At 56.7% G+C, this 15,834-nt stretch overlaps 1 protein-coding gene across 10 annotated transcripts in view; it reads right to left on the bottom strand.

Annotated features, from left to right (window-relative positions):
* Positions 1 to 346: 346 nt before the first annotated feature.
* Positions 347 to 15,834, bottom strand: part of LOC102453846 (retinol dehydrogenase 16) — a 30,599-nt gene continuing 15,111 nt past the window's right edge. For 2 of the 10 annotated variants that reach the window (XR_012896613.1, XR_012896617.1), the window contains 4 exons: positions 15,524 to 15,657; positions 13,760 to 13,869; positions 12,206 to 12,288; positions 11,530 to 11,655 (listed from right to left, as the gene is read on the bottom strand). Coding sequence is in view for 3 of the 10 variants with exons in the window: in XM_075901841.1 (XP_075757956.1) it covers positions 740 to 960; positions 4,059 to 4,222; positions 6,590 to 6,848; positions 7,708 to 8,020 (957 nt within the window). In the remaining 7 variants the exon portion in view is untranslated. Of the gene's footprint in view, positions 961 to 4,058; positions 4,223 to 6,589; positions 6,849 to 7,707; positions 8,039 to 11,456; positions 11,656 to 12,205; positions 12,289 to 13,759; positions 13,943 to 15,523; positions 15,728 to 15,834 lie in introns of those variants that run through there. The other 8 variants (XR_012896614.1, XR_012896618.1, XR_012896615.1 and 5 more) reach the window with 6 other exon arrangements.

Below are 15,834 nucleotides of genomic sequence, written 5' to 3'. Positions count from 1 at the left end.
TTCGTGGTGATTCTGGCAGGATCTGTTACGTGCTGGGTTAGGAAACCATATTCCAGGCCTGGGCACACAGAAGCGGGGATGCCGGTGCAGCCAACTGGTTCCACAGAGCCAGGACAGATCTCCGACGCGCTTGGCGTTGATTAAACCCTTGTAATTAAGAAGTGATTTGCAGAGCCAACAGGCAGTCCCATGCCAGGAGACACATGTCTCCCCCCCGCCAGGAATTCCGGCCCCGCGTGGCAGCCACGTGTCAAAGTCAGACACGCAGGACTCACAGATGTGTCAGACCGCTCTGTTGATTATCAAAGCCGCTCTGCTAATACGCCCAGAAAATGTGAGTCCCATACAAGGCTCAAACCCCTTTGATTTATACAGTCAGAAGAAAGGCAACTTAACAAGATTAAAAGGTGGCAAAACTTCACATGATCAGGATGAGACTAGTCAAGTATCTTCATTTCCACATCAAGCACACAGCAAGCTCCTGTCCATATCTCTCTGGCTACCTCAATTACTTTCTACCTAATACCTAATGTTCCTTTTCCTGTCATCCCAGGGACACCTGGTTTCATTCTGATCCGCATACCTACAAACATAATCATCTCTTTCCTGTTCCGAGACAAACAGTATTCCTCCAACTTATTCAATTATTACAATATAATTCATCTTTCTCGTACAATATAACTCTTTCTACTTTTACGCACCCTTCTCCGGGCGCTGTGCGGAGCCCCGCCACATGCGCCTACGTGGCTTTCTGGGCCACAGGCGGGTAGGACCACGACAGCACGAAGTCGGCGAAGGAGGTGGGCAGGTAACTCAGCGGGAGGTAGATCAGCTTGGCGTCCCAGCCAGCCGAGTAGCGGGTGCGGGGGTGACGGGCTGTCAGCGCGTGCGTCATGCAGCCGGTCACGATGGACAGGTCGGTGTTGCAGGCTTTCTGCATGTCGTGGGTGCTACTGATAACTGCGTGGGCAAAAGCACAGTCAGGCCACGCTGGGGGTAGAACCAACCAGCGCTGGACCGAGAGGCCAACGGAGGCGGACAGACCATGAGACCAACTTCACACCGGCTGCCAGCACTGGGAGACCTGCAGCTGGATTTGGAAACCGGGCTCCTGGGGGGGGAGGGGCACCAGCCGAGCGACTGGTGCCAGGGGCCAGATCTGCAAAGGGCTGGTGGCTGGGGACAACCTCCTGGGCTGCATCTAGCTTGGCATGATTTTCCGGAAATGCTTTTAACGGAAAAGTTTTCCATTAAAAGCATTTTCGGAACAGAGCGTCTAGATTGGCTATTTTTGCGAACGGGGCTTTTTTGCGGAAAACAAATCTGAGCTGTCTACACTGGCCCTTTTGTACAAAAGTTTTGCGCAAAGGGACTTTTGCCTGAACGGGAGCAGAATAGTATTTCCGCAAGCAGCACTGATTGCTTACAGTCGGAAGTCAGTGCTTTTGCGGAAATTCAAGCGGCCAGTGTAGACAGCTGGCAAGTTTTTCTGGAAAAGCGGCTGATTTTCCAGAAAAACTGGCCAGTCTAGACACAGCCCTGGAGTGTTCAAAAGCAGCGAGGGGAATTTGGTGCCTAAGTCACCTGGGCGCCCAGCTCCATGAAGCTTTCGGCCGTGCTGTGGTCTGTGCCTGGCCCTAGGTGCATTTTAGGTGTCCGGTATTTTCTGAATTTTTTTTACCAGACAGGAGGCGAAAATATCAAACTGTCCGGTTCAATACCGGACACTTGGCAACCCTACCCACACGCACGTCCAAACCTCTCAGAATGGTGCATTCCCGTTTACCAACGGGCTTTTCAATCCACGTCAGCCAGCGGGGCTGAGCTACCAGGACTGGAACAAAACCACCCAACTACCTCCCTGCACAAGGCCTAAGTGGCCGCCCGGACACAGGAACGAACCGTCACAGCGTGCACAGCGTGGTGTCACTTGCACGAGTGCAAGGTGGGGGTGCAAAACCGCTCTGGGACAATGCACAGCAGCTGAGACTCTGGCCTGGTAGCTGCCCCGTGTGCTGTGACACGAAGGCGGGGCGACGGGTTTGGATTGGGAGAGGAACATACAAACATGATCTGAAGTTAGGAGTGTGGACTCTGTACTTGTCGTTCAAATATTTGCTTCTGGGAGCCATCATAGAAATCCTAGAATCCCGGGCAGGCAGAGATCTCAGGAGTCAAGTCCAGCCCCCTGCCCAAAGCAGGACCAACCTCAACTCAATCATCCCAGCCAGGGCTTTGTCCAGCCAGGACTTAAACACTTCTAGGGATGGAGATTCCACCCCCTCCCTAGGGACCCCATCCCAGTGCTTCCCTCCCACCTAGGGCAATAGTTTTTCCTAATCTCCAGCCTAGACCTCCCCCACAACAACAGAAGGCTTGGCCAGCCTATTGTGAGAAGACTGTTGGTCAAGGGAATAGCAGCTCTTGACTGACAATGCACATTGGGGGGGCAATGCACATCCGAGGAGCTTTGCCGCGAACGTTAGGCCAGCACGTGAGGGACGGCGGCTGCCTAGCTAGCGCTGAGTCCTGCCTGGACACGAGACTTGCTCATGTGACAAACCCCGGCTTGGGACATGCTTTCCCACAGCCGGAACAATGGGATTCCCATCAACAAGGCTCTGAGGGCTCCTCCATTTGGACTTCAACCTGGCGAATCCCCACGGAAGGATCTCTGCTAGCAATGGACGCCTGGAAGGGCTGAGGACCCTGTCATGATTATGAGGGTTAGCCAGCAGCCTGGGGATTAAGGGGTTAACTACACCTAGCCAGGTGGAGTGACCAATAGGAATGTAGGTGGGACTTTTCAAACTGGGACAAAGGAATTTGGTTTTTTTTCCTTTCTCCCTTTTGTGTCTCTGGGTATGTTCTCTGCAGCTACAGAGAGGGACAAGCATGTCTCTCTCTCTCTCTCTCTCCAAGACACCATTCTTCATTTTCTGTAAGTAGGGTAAGGTTTAGGCAGTTTCGTTAGGTTTTATTGTTTTAAGGATTGGGTATGGGATCTGAGATCTGGCACTGCTTAAAAGATGTTTTGGCTTTTCTTTGTAACTAAGTTCTAGGCCCACGGAGTTTCTCCATGAGTATATTTTGTTACCTTCCTCTCTAGTCATTATACTTGCAACCGGAATATTGTTGTAATAATAAAAGTTCTTTCTTTTCTTTTTATTAACCTGGCAGTGGTTAATGGTGTGCCCTGATTTTTGCTTTAGGGGTAAGATTTCCCAAATGATCTTTCCCCTGATTTCTTTATCAACATTTGGGTGGCGGCAGCGGAAGTTTTATTCCCAAGATCTAGGTTTTTAAGATCTTGGGGGGAAGTTTTATACCAAAGCCTGGTAGATAAGGCTTTGGGGTACTCTTGCTGGCCCCCACTTCTGCATTTATCATGCCAGAGTGGGGAAGAAGCCATGACAGACCCATCCTCCCAGAGGATGTATTCCAGAGACTTGTTTTAAGCCATCGGATTCGCCCATCTCTGCCACAAGCCTGCACCGAGACCTATACTACTGGCGTATGTACCGTGATTCCTTTAACAATTTCAGTTCCCATCCATTCCTTCTTGGCGTTCATTAGTCAATCGTTATATTGTAGATCCTAAAGGATCTCTAAATCCCGGTCTCAAAGCAACTCGCCCTGATTTGACCCTCATAGGCTTCGTCTACACTGCCGGTTTTGCCAGCAGTGAGTATGCAAATGAGGTGTGGATTAGCATCTCGATGCACCTCATTTGCATATTTTATGCACACCGTTTTTGTGCAAAGGGTTTTTGCAGAAAAAAAAGTAGTGTGGACTTTTTTTTTGGCACAAAAACCCCTTTTCCTGGAAGACCCTTATGAGGCATAAGGATCTTGCAGAAAACTGGGGGTTTTGCGCAAAAAAAAAGTGTGCATAAATTATGCAAATGAGACATGACAATATGCTAATCCGTGCCTCATTTGCATGCAGTGTAGACGTAGCCTCAGTGTTACAGGGGGCTCTGCTGCCATGCAGGCTGGGGAGTAGGGAAGGGTATGTTTTAGCTGCCGGCTGCTGGGGAAGATGGGAGCCGTACTCACAGCCTTGCAAGAAAATCTCCCCGTAACTCGCTTTGGTTTCCTCCGGAAGCTGCTCCCAGAGGCGAGTGAAGTTCTCCGTGACAAGCTTGGCGTTGGTGATCGCGGTGCGGAAATAGCCTGGCTCGATCATACACACCTTCACCCCGAAGGGCAGCATCTCCCGCCTGAAACCGGAGGACGCAGGGTTAACCGGGAGGGGGTCCAGCCCCTCCCCGGGGCCCAGGACGGGGCCTGAAACATGCATCTTGGACCCAGGAAGCCACGTCTGGTGGCTCCTACCACCCCCGCAGACACAGCTGCACAGGGATAAAGGTGCTTTGGGGGTTGTCTACACTCGGACGTTAATGTGGAGTGAGGTAGATGCCAATGAAACACAGAGGAGTTATCCTGAATCCCTCCACATGTGGTTCCGTCTGCCCGGCCCCTTCCCCTATGGGGAAACTTTTCTGGTAGGTCTTTGTGACCGACATAACGGCCCGGGTGCGAAGGAGTCCGGTCCCCAGAATTGGCTCTTTTGGGTAAGCTGGGCTCTGCTTTCCCGATGGCCTCCCTCTGCAGGATCAAACTGGCTTCCGGAGCTGGTGCCGGTCCGGTCACAGGACACAGGCGAGACAGGGCGGGGAAGGGTTCCTCTCTTGCATTGGTCATGAGAGGGCCAAGCTTTCCCGTTGGCACGGAGCTCTTCCAAAGTGGCCTGGGAAAAGGCCGTCAGGCTGCGGAAGCATCTCACAACCTGCTTGGCAGCTCCGAGACCTTCCTGGGACCTGGGCCAGCTTGAAACCAGACCCGTGCACCAGGCTAGCCACATCAGGGAGACGGGTGAGACCAGCATCCATGTGCTTTGTGCTTTTTTTGCAGGCCGGTATAAGCTATACTACCGAGAGTTGCTGGGAATTGAACCTACGCTAGCAGGGTTTCCTGCCACTGGGAGCAGAGCTGTGGCCTTCGTCCTGGGATGAGCCCAGGTGGGGAAGGACAGCTTGGGTCCTAGTCAAGGAGACTTCCTCTCCCCTCCTGCATCCCTGCTCCTGTGGCTACGGGGTATGGATTGACCCCAGGACAGGGTCGTTAATAGGGATGTAAAAACTTAAAGCCACGACGAATAGTCCTGCCGCACCATAGACAGTATGATGGACTCTCGTGGGTACAGCCCACTTCTTCAGATGACTGGAGTTAAAGGGGTCTAGGTTCCAAATCAAGAGCAGAGAAAGAGAAGAGACGGGGAAGGAAAGGAGAGAAAATGGGAAAGGAATCGTCAGTTAGAGCGACCGTGCTAAATGAAGCTGATCGAGAGGTACTTTTAAGTACCTGGTGCTGGGCTTTTTATGTCATTAGGCTGTGGAATGTAGCGGGTGATCCCAATAAGGTCTTTGTTTAAACCTCTATTGTGGGTATCACACTTGGAAATGAAACTGCAGCTTCCCTTTCATGCTGCGTTTTGAAACGGACCATTTAAACGGCCAACCCATAAGCACCAGCGTATCGGTTTCTGTTACAGTTACACGCCAGTTCCTAGCTCCACTCCCAGGCAGCCGCTGGCTCTGCAGCAGCTGCATTATGAACCGTTTTTTTACATCCCGAGTTGCTCCCAGAAGCTGGTTCATACGTAGGGTCGGCCTTTCAGATGCTGGTTTGGAAATGGCGCCCCGGACATACGCCCGGGGCCGGACGCACCCAGGAAAGTCACACCCGTATAATTTGGGGTCTGAATTCAAACCAGCTTTGTTAGTCCGGCGCCCTCCCCCCTCCGTGTGCTCCGGCTTCAGGAAAAGGGCAGCTTAGAGTGGGGGTGTTGAAACCGGCTGGAAGCACTTGGTGTAACGCCTGAGGGACATAAACACCAGCAGCGCTCCAGTAGAGACAAGGCCCTCGCAGCGGGCACATGGACAAAGAAAAGTCTCCGTTGAGGCTCTCTGCGCAGCGAGCCGGGTGTGGATCTGCAGCTCTCGGAGAGCCGAGGCACCGTGACGTTACATGCGGCCAGCTGGGGCGCGGTGGGTTCACGCCCGGCCTCGCCGCGCCGCCACGCCCGGGAATCACTCCACAACCCTACCTTTCGGACGCGCACGGCAGCCCGAACGAGAAGGCATGAAGTCCTGCTCCGGGCCAACAGGCCAGCTGGCCGGAGGGAGACACACCCTTCGCCTACAGTCACCAACTTTGCTTCTGTTTCCCCTTTCCTTCCCTACCCTGACTCACCAGGGCTAGGCAGGGTGCCAGAGTCCCTTCCTCGCTGGTGGGAGGCCGCTAACCTGCCCACAATGGGCACGTTTTTAAGAGCCCAGGGTGACGGAACGAATCCTCACCCAGCCACGAGAGGGAGACAACACGCAGGTGCATTTTGTGCATCAATACACTCGTGTCACGTCTGCGCCGGGCCTCAGGTCCGTGTTCTTTGCGTGCGGCCAGGAGTACTTCCATGTGCACATTCACTGATTGGCCCGATGACTCAGTGTGCCAGGGTGAGTGTGTATGTGGGGGGGGTGTCCAAAGACGGGGGGACACTGAGGCCGTGCCCACGGATGACTCACCGGAGGCTGTCGGAGAACGCCTCCACGCCGTACTTAGAAGGGCAGTAGCCCCCTCCGAAGACGGACAGGCGGCCCATCACGCTGGCTACATTGACGACCCGGCCCCTGGCTCGCTTCACCAGGGGCAGGAGGCTGAGGGTCACCTCGATGAGGCCGAGCAGGTTCACGTTCAGCACCGTGAGGAAGTCGTCCTTGGTCAGCCACTCGTTGGGGGCCACGGGAAGGGAGATGCCGGCGTTGTTCACCAAGCCCCACAGCCCTGGGTAGAGATGGGGTGGGGCGGGGCGTATAAGTGAGGGATCTTATCCCCTCTCCTGTCCCTCCTAGGGGTGTCAGATATCATGCAACTGAACAGGCGTGTAACCGCGTGAAATCTCAGCGGTCACACAAGTATTCGATAGTCCCCGGGACAGCCAGGGCACTCCGGCCCCACGCCCGGGGAGCCCTCTGCCACCCACGCTGCTGCCTCTGCATCAGAGGCAGCAGCACAGGGAGGCAGGCAGAGCTGGTCCGCAAAGGAAGCCAGTTTAAAAACCAGCTCCCCGCACGGACTGGCTGGCTCGCTGCCGCCCCGCGTTGGCAGCAGCCCCCGTCCGCGGTGCCAATCTGCTCGGAGAGCTTGGTCCCACAGAGCCGCTCCTCTCCCGCCACCTGCAGCTCGCTCCCAGATCTCCCCACGGCTGGGCGGGCTGTTCTCCCCGGAGCTGTGCCGCACCCCCCACCCCGGAGCCGGTAGGGGAGGTCCGGAGGACACCAGCAAAGCTCTCACTCAGCTCTCTGGGAACAGGGTGAGTCACATGGTCCGGCGACTCTGCGCCCCACGCCCCCTTGGCACGCAGACCCCAGCAGGCTAGGCCCAAGAGGAAGGACGGCCTAGTGGTTAGGACTTGGGAGGCGTGGCTTCAGTTCCCGGGCACGTCTGAGCCTGTCACAGCCTGTCGACCCTGTGGGGGCAGCTTAATCCAGGGGGACGTTCAGGGGAGCAAAGCGCAGCGAAGGCCTTTGCCACACACCCTCTGCCCCCAGCTAGGACGGCACTCAACGCCCGTAATGAGTCTCCAGCAAGGGGCGTGGCCCGGGGCAGGTGAGGGACGGGCACAGCCACACCTGGGCCCCACCTTTGTCCCCCACTTGCGCCTTCACCCAGGCAGCCACCGCGGCGATGCTGTCACTGCGGGTGACGTCCAGGATCACCGTCTGCAGCCGCTCCGAGGTCGCCTGCCTCAGCTGCTCCACTCCCTGCGGGGTGAGACAAGCCGCCAGCACCCGCAGGCCCCGTGCGTCCAGCTGCCTGGCCAGCAGGTTCCCGAAGCCAGAGTCGCAGCCGGTGATCAGGACGTGTTTCTCCGACAGCCCCTCGACAGTCTGCTGCTCCCGGTACCATCGGTGCAGGAAGTACAGCCCCAGCAGGGCAGCCAGGTACAGCCACATGCTCCCGGGGGGGGTCGTCTGGGTGGGAGAGGAAATAGAAGCTTTATAGGGCACCGCCTTTGTCTCAGGGGGTGTCCGACGGGCTGGTGGACTCAGGAGAACCGGCTCAGATGTAGGGATGTAACAGTGGAGTCGATGAACCCATTAACGCATGGGTTCCCAAACTGGGGGGCGTACCCCCTGGGGGGGGTGAAGAAATTCCGGGGGGGGGGGCGAGGCGACCCAGCTACACCCCCCCGTCAATCCCACCAAGTTTTGCTGCTATTTTTTTGGGAGGGGGCGGCATGAGGGTTTCTCAAAAATCAAAAAGGCGGCGTGATGCCGAAAAGTTTGGGAACCACTGGATTAACGGATACGCAAAAGCTAATCGGCTTATGCTGCAGGCTACACACATTTCCCTCCCCCGCCCAGCCAGTACATTTTTAGCAGGCTAGCCAGTGGCCCAGCTCAGTCCTGGCTCGCACTGGGTCCGGCACCCACCCCCGCTGCGGCTCTGCAATTAAAGTGCGGACAGGCAGCCTGGCTCAGTTCCGGCTTGCGTGGGTCCGGGAGCTTAGATCCACCCCCTGGGCAGGGGCTGCTGCCACCCCGCCCTGCTGCCTCTGTATTTTTAAAGCAGCTCCCCTTGTGGACCAGCTCCTGCCTGGCACCCTGTATCAGAGGCAGCAGGGCAGAGTGGCGGGGGCTCCTCGGGAGTGGGTCTGGAGCGCCCTGGCTGCCAGCCCCACCCCCAAGGACTATAGAATAGTCGAGTAACCATTAAGAATTCGTGAGGTTAATCGACTATTCAATGAACTGATATTTCTGGGTACGTCTACACTACAGCGCTAGTTCGAACTAACTTAGTTCGAATTAGTTAATTCGAACTAAGCTAGTTCGAACTAACGCATCTAGAACTAAAAACTAGTTCGAACTAGCGTTTTGCTAGTTCGAACTAGTAAGTCCACATTGAGTGGACTCTGAACAGGGCTTAAGGATGGCCGGAAGCAGTGCCGGCAGGGCATAAAAGGAGGACTTAGAGCATGGAGATACTGTCTCAGGCTAGCCGAGGGCTGCGCTTAAAGGGTCCCGACCCCCACCCCGGACACACAGTTCTAAGGGGTGCCCCGCTTGCAAAGAAGTTCTGGCTTGGAGTGCCCTGAGTGCCCACACTGGGCACATCACACCACTCGGCCATCAGCCCGGCTGCACTTGCCGCAGGCTGCCATCTGGGGAGAGGGAGTAATTGGGGGGCTGCAGGAGAGCTTCCACCCCCAGAAGCCCGCAGAGCCAGCCCAGTCCTCCCCATCGGGGGCTCGTACCCCATTCCTCCCTCACCTCCTTCCACTTGCCCTTCCCTAGCCCCCCTTCTTCTTGATGTACAAAATAAAGATAACGTTTCTTCCAACATTGACTCTGTCTTTATTGAAAAAAACTGGGGGAGACTGGGAAAAGGAGGTGGGAGAGGGGAAGAGAAAGGCTGGGAGAGGGGAGGGCAACTAACATGATCAGGGGTTGGGAACAGGTCCCATATGAAGAGAGGCTACAGAGACTGGGACTGTTCAGCTTAGAAAAGAGGAGACGGAGGGGGGACAGGATAGAGGTCTGTAAAAGCAGGGGTTGGGTGGAGAGGGTGCATTCAGAAAAGTTCTTCATGAGTTCCCATAAAGAAGGACTAGAGGACACCAAAGGAAAGGAATGGGTAGCAGGCTTGAAACTAGTAAGAGAAAGTTGTTCTTGACAAAGCAAATAGTTAACCTGTGGAACTCCTTGCTGCAGGAGGCTGTGAAGGCTACAACTAGAACAGAGTTTAAAGGGAAGTGAGATCAAGTCATGGAGGTTGGGTCCATGGAGTCCTATTAGCCAGAGGGTAGGAGTGGTGTCCCTGCCCAAAGTTTGTGGAAGGCTGGAGAGGGATGGCACGAGACAAATGGCTTGGTCATTGTCTTCGGTCCATCCCCTCCAGGGTCCCTAGGGTTGGCCGCTGTGGGCAGACAGGCTACTGGGCTAGATGGACCTTTGGTCTGACCCAGGACGGCCATTGTAAGCTCAGGGCTCAGTGTCGGGGGTCTCAGTGGACCCCCTTGATTTTCATGCACACCTGGTCCTGGGTGGCCAGGCTGGCAGCTCTCCTGCCCTAGACGGCCACTTTCCTGTGCCTAGTGCGGAGATCGTGGACGAGGTCCACGATGTCCGCACTAGCCCAGGAAGGTGCCCGCCTCTTGCGGTCCAGGGCAAGCTCCCGGGAGCCGCCAGCCTGGTCCCGGCAAGAGGGGGTGGGCTGGGGGGCATCGGGTGGGTGGCTCTGTGCCGTGCCAGGTGCAGGGTCTGCTAGCTGGGTGCTGGCAGGCTTGCACCTGGCACGGGCACCGTAGCCAGCCCGTGCCCCTTTAAGGGGTCCGGGGCCGGGAGGGGGGCATAGAGTTTCCCTGGTGTTGGCCAGAGTGGCCACCAGGGAAACCTGGGGAGGGCTAGCCTCCCACTAGTTCGAACTAAAGGGCTACACAGCCCTTAGTTCGAACTAGCTAGTTCGAACTAGGCGTTAGTCCTCGTAAAATGAGGTTTACCTAGTTCGAACTAAGCGCTCCGCTAGTTCGATTCAAATTCGAACTAGCGGAGCGCTAGTGTAGCGCATAGGAAAGTTAGTTCGAACTAACGTCCGTTAGTTCGAACTAACTTTCTAGTGTAGACATACCCTAACATCTCTAGTCTGATTCCCAGCTCTGCCACCGATTCCTCATGCAACCTTGGGCAAGTCACTTGCTTACCCAGGCCTCAGTTTCCTCATCTACACAAAGGGGATAACCCTCCTCCTTTTGTAGGCAGTGACTGGAAACTGGTTGGGCCAAGGGTCTGTCTCTCAATTTGGGCCTCTGGAGCCTGTCCGTTGCCTCCGGCTCAGGGATGGGTTATCAACAACAGGGCTCAAACTTTCCTCCTACTCCCTGCACTGGACTTCCCCTGGGTTTAGTGCCACTCAACAGCCCTCCCTGACAGCCCCTGCTGTCCCAGCAGGAGTTGGGGATTTTCCTCTGTAGTCAGGATCCCTCCTGGCGGCTGCTAAGCACTGCGGGATCGGGGTAAATCATTTACCCGGGTGCCCAGGTTAATTGGCCTTGTTTGCCTGGGGTTAGCCTCCTCCCCTCCTTCAAAGAGCCCCGGCTCTTGCAACAGAGCCCCGGGAATCCAGCCAGCAGATCCCTGCCGTTAGCCAGAGGGGCCTAACGGGCTCCTTCCCTCCTCCTTTCCCATGTCCCAAAAGAGATCCTGGCCCCCCTCCGAGGCAGACGGGCACAGACAGAAAGCAAGACCAGCCAGATTTTAAAGGACATTCAGCCACCTCACCCTGAGACTTAAGGAACTGCAAAAACTGGGGCCTTGAAATCTATTTTGACAAAGGGAGGGAGGGGAAATTGAGGCACAGAGAGGGGAAACTGAGGCACATGTCACAACTCACCCAAGATCACCCAGCAGGTCACTGGCAGATTGGTGGAGTGGGGTGTGTGTGTCTATTTCCGGCTCTCCTGAGGCCAGCCCAGCGCTAGATCCACTCCTCTCCTGTATCCTCTGTCAAGAGTTTTTCATGGGTCACATGACGCGGATTCCCCCAGAGGCTTTTTTTCCAGCCGCCCTGCCACTGCTGATCACACGTTGACCTTTGTGCCAGGGAGCAAAGAGCCCAGGATTAGCCGGGAGGTGGGATGGCCCCGGTGTGGGACGGGTTTCCCCAGACCTGGATGTGCAGGAGGCCATGGGACAGGACCGAGGGACTTGGCGGAGCCGTGCGGAGAGGACATCTAGGAAGTGGGGGTGAAAAATCCCCATCGGGGAGGGGAACTGCCGGAGTGGTGGGGGGTGGGGCTCGTCCAGAGCCTGCCTCACCCCACTGGAGTCCATGGGGCCGGGTGCTCTTGCAGCTTCGGGTGGGGGGTAGGAGGCAGGCCAGCCCATCCCGCGGCAGCAGCCCTCAGGAACTTGCTGTGCTGACGGGGTGGCGGTGGGACCAGCGGCGGGGCCGGTCTGCACCGCACCTCGGCTGTTCGCTCTCCGGGCCGAGACGCATGGGCGGGGGGGCAAATTCCCGCCGTGAAACCGAGAGCTGCCAAGAGTGTACCCTCAGCACCAGGATCTGTCCCCCCTCCCCCCAACTGGGGTGAATCCGGCGGACGCGCTGCTGGGGGAGCAGCCTGGAACTCGCCCCCTTACCTGGGGCCCTGCTCGGCTGCAGCCTCCGGCGCTGTCGGCTCCTGCCCTCTGCCCAGGTCTCTCTCAGCCTGACCCAGCTCCTGCTGGGGAAAGAGAAAACATTAGGCCGCGATTGGTGGGATGGACGGGTCCGTCCCCGCAGAACGTCCAACCAGAGGAACACCCGACGCCCCACAGCACAGCCAACCTCTACCCAGAGGCCGGAGCCAGAGGAGAAGAGGGGGACGCCTCTGCTGGACTCTCCCTCTGGACAAGGCCGGGGGATGCTGCATTGCAAAGCGGGACCCTCTTCCTCCCTGCAGGGGTCTGAGAGGATGCGGGTGCAAAGGACGCCTTTGCCGGGGGCGGCAGGCGTATGTCTCTTTTAGGGCAGGCTCTTCCATCTGCTCGGGCTTCCCCCTCGACCCGGGGGCTGGAGCTGGCCCCAGGCTTGCCTGGATCTGGGCCCCGCAGCTGGGGGCTCCCCACCCCCAGCATTGGGGACCCCGCACCAGCATCGCCCAGCTCCGCACCCCTACCCCGCTCCTCCTCCCCAGACTCCCAAACTCTAACCTGCTCCTGCACCTCTCCCGCCCGGCCCCAGTCTGCTTCCTGGCAGCCCCCCGCACACTGAACCCCTCATTTTGGCCCCTCCCCAGAGTATAGGGGACCCCACAAAAATCTACTAGCCTGGTCCCCCCAGGCTCTGGTGTGTGAGGGGGATGTGGCGGATTGTCTTTCTGCTCAGTTGGGGCCTCATCAGTGAGATTTTTTGGTTTGGTTTGGTTTTGCTTCTCGCTTTTGTGCAGCCCCCGACCGATTTTTTTTTTGCGGGTCAGCGGCCACCGATCCATAAAGGGTTCAAGTTGCAGTGGGGGAGGTCTAGGTTGGAGATTAGGAAAAACGATTTCCCTAGGCGGGTGGGGAAGCTCTGGGATGGGTTCCCTAGGGAGGGGGTGGAATCTCCATCCGAGGTTTTTACGTCCCGGCTTCACAAAGCCCTGGCTGGAATGATGGAGTTGGGGTTGGTCCTGCTTTGGGCAGGGGGCTGGACGATGACTCCTGAGGTCTCTTCCAGCCCTAGGATTCTAGGATCTCCCTGGTTCTGCATCCCTGGGTCGCATTAGCCCTTTTGGTCATGGTGGTGCACTAAGAGCTCCTGATCAGCTGATTCTCCATCAGCACGGGAAGGACCAAATTTCCCGAAGCTGAACCCGGGTGCCCAGGTTAATTGGCCTTGTTTGCCTGGGGTTAGCCTCCTCCCCTCCTTCAAAAAGCCCTGGCTCTTGCAACAGAGCCCCGGGAATCCAGCCAGCAGATCCCTGCCATTAGCCAGGGGGGGCTAACTGGCTCCTTTCCTCCTTTCCCACGTCCCAAAAGAGATCCTGGCCCCCCTCCGAGGCAGACGGGCACAGACAGAAAGCAAGACAAGCCAGATTTTAAAGGACATTCAGCCACCTCACCCTGAGACTTAAGGAACTGCAAAAACTGGGGCCTTGAAATCTAGTTTGACAAAGGGGGGGAGGGGAAACTGAGGCACAGAGAGGGGAAACTGAGGCACGTGCCACGACTCACCCAAGATCACCCAGCAGGTCACTGGCAGATTGGTGGGGTGGGGTGTGTGTGTCTATTTCCTGCTCTCCTGAGGCCAGCCCAGCGCTAGATCCACTCCTCTCCTGCATCCTCTGTCAAGAGTTTTTCATGGGTCACATGACGCGGATTCCCCCAGAGGCTTTTTTTCCAGCCGCCCTGCCACTGCTGATCACAGGTCCAGGATTAGCCGGGAGGTGGGATGGCCCCGGTGTGGGACGGGTTTCCCCAAACCTGGGTGTGCAGGAGGCCATGGGGCAGGACTGAGGGACTCGGCGGAGCCGTGGGGAGAGGACATCTAGGAAGTGGGGGTGAAAAATCCCCATCGGGGAGGGGAACTGCCGGAGTGGTGGGGGTGGAGAAGGACCAAATTTCCCGAAGCTGAATATGGGACCACCTGGTAAAATGACTCGTAGTCAAGCAAGTTCAGCCAGGCAGCGCAAATGATAAAAGGAACTGTGAGTCGACTGAGCCCCGTTAAAAAGAATGTCGCACAGCTGGGGTCTTTTTAGCTTTAAGCTTCACTTGGGGAGAGATGACACATTCCTGCTTGCCTCTCACATGGGCATAGAGAGGGGGACTGTCTGACCTGATCCAATGGAGTAAAAAAATCCCTATTTCTTCTGTTGAGTAATACAGCCTCTTCCCGACTTACGAACCGGTTACGGACCAAGCAATTGGTCGTAACTCGGTCCGTTTGTAAGTCGGACCCCATTGAGTTACACGCAACCGCGCTGTTCGTAAGCGCGGATCACGTTTGTAACTCGGGGTCTGCCATTTACGACACGTTTGGTCGTAACTGCGAAGAGTCATAAGTCGACGGTTTGCAACTCGGGGACCGGCTGTATTCTAAGCCTACAGGAATGGTAATACAGGCAGTCCCCGAGTTACGCGGATCCGACTTATGTCGGATCCGCAGATACGAACGGGGATTTTCTCACCCTGGAGGACTGGAGCGGCAGGACGCCTGGTCCCGCCGCCCGCCTCCTCCGGGGCGAGAAAAGCTGCTCCCCGTCTCCCTGGTCTGCTGCGGGAGCCAGCAGACCAGGGAGACGGGGAGCAAAGCGGCGCAGGACCCGGGCCGGACCCGCAGCGCTTCCAGATCAGCTGGAAGCGCCGCGGGTCCGGCCCCGGGTCTTGCGCTGCTTTGCTCAGCGTCTCCCTGGTCTGCTGGGGGGGATGCAGCTAGTGCCCCCCTCAGCAGACCAGGGAGATGTGGAGCAAAGCCCGGGGCCTGTGGTAGAGCAGGTGGGGCGCTGCCGGTTGGTTCCGCAGCACCACTCCTTGGCACTACTGGACCAACCCGGCAGCACCCCAGCTACTCTGCCCCAGGAGTCCTGATTCAGCCGCTGCTGATCAGTTTCAGCAGTGGCTGAATCAGGACACCTGGGGCAGAGCAGCTGGGGTGCTGCTGGGTTGGTCCAGTAGCGCCGAGGAGCGGCCGCGCTACTGGACCAACCCAGCAGCACCCGAGCTGCTCTGCCCCAGGCCCAGTCGAGCGCTGCACAGAAGTTTAAATGGATCACATCAGCGCTGTCACCTGTCCACATTGATAACTGAGTTAAAAATGAACTCTCAAAGCTTCATCTAGGGAGCAATTGATATTCAGGATCGGGGCCGGATTCAGACATGCTGAGGCCGCGAGCTATGTCCCATTTAAGAGGCCCCATAGAAACACCCCACCCCCCAAAGTGGATTATTTGGACAGAAAGAACAATGAGAATAGAAATGATCAAGTTTTATATTTACCTCTGTACCGGCAGCGAGGGAAGGATGCAACAAAAAGGGAGTCGTTTTTGTGTTCGGAGGCCTGGAGCTGTATCTTCCTTAGTTTGTGCGGAAATCCGGCCTGGAATTGGCTTAGCCTGCGCATAAATCTCTCCCTGATGTGGAGAAATTGGAGAGGGTCCAGAGAAGAGCAACAAAAATGACGAAAGGTCTGGAGAACACGAGCTGTGAAAGAATTGGGCTTGTTTAGTTAGGAAAGGAGCAGACTGAGAGGGGACGTGATCGCGGTTTTCAGGCATCTAAAAAGGTGTCACAAGGAGGAGGGAGAAAAA

Source organism: Pelodiscus sinensis, chromosome 19, assembly GCF_049634645.1.
Source record: "Pelodiscus sinensis isolate JC-2024 chromosome 19, ASM4963464v1, whole genome shotgun sequence".
In the NCBI taxonomy this organism is placed as follows: Eukaryota; Metazoa; Chordata; order Testudines; family Trionychidae; genus Pelodiscus; species Pelodiscus sinensis.
This window is presented reverse-complemented; position numbering and strand designations above follow the sequence as displayed.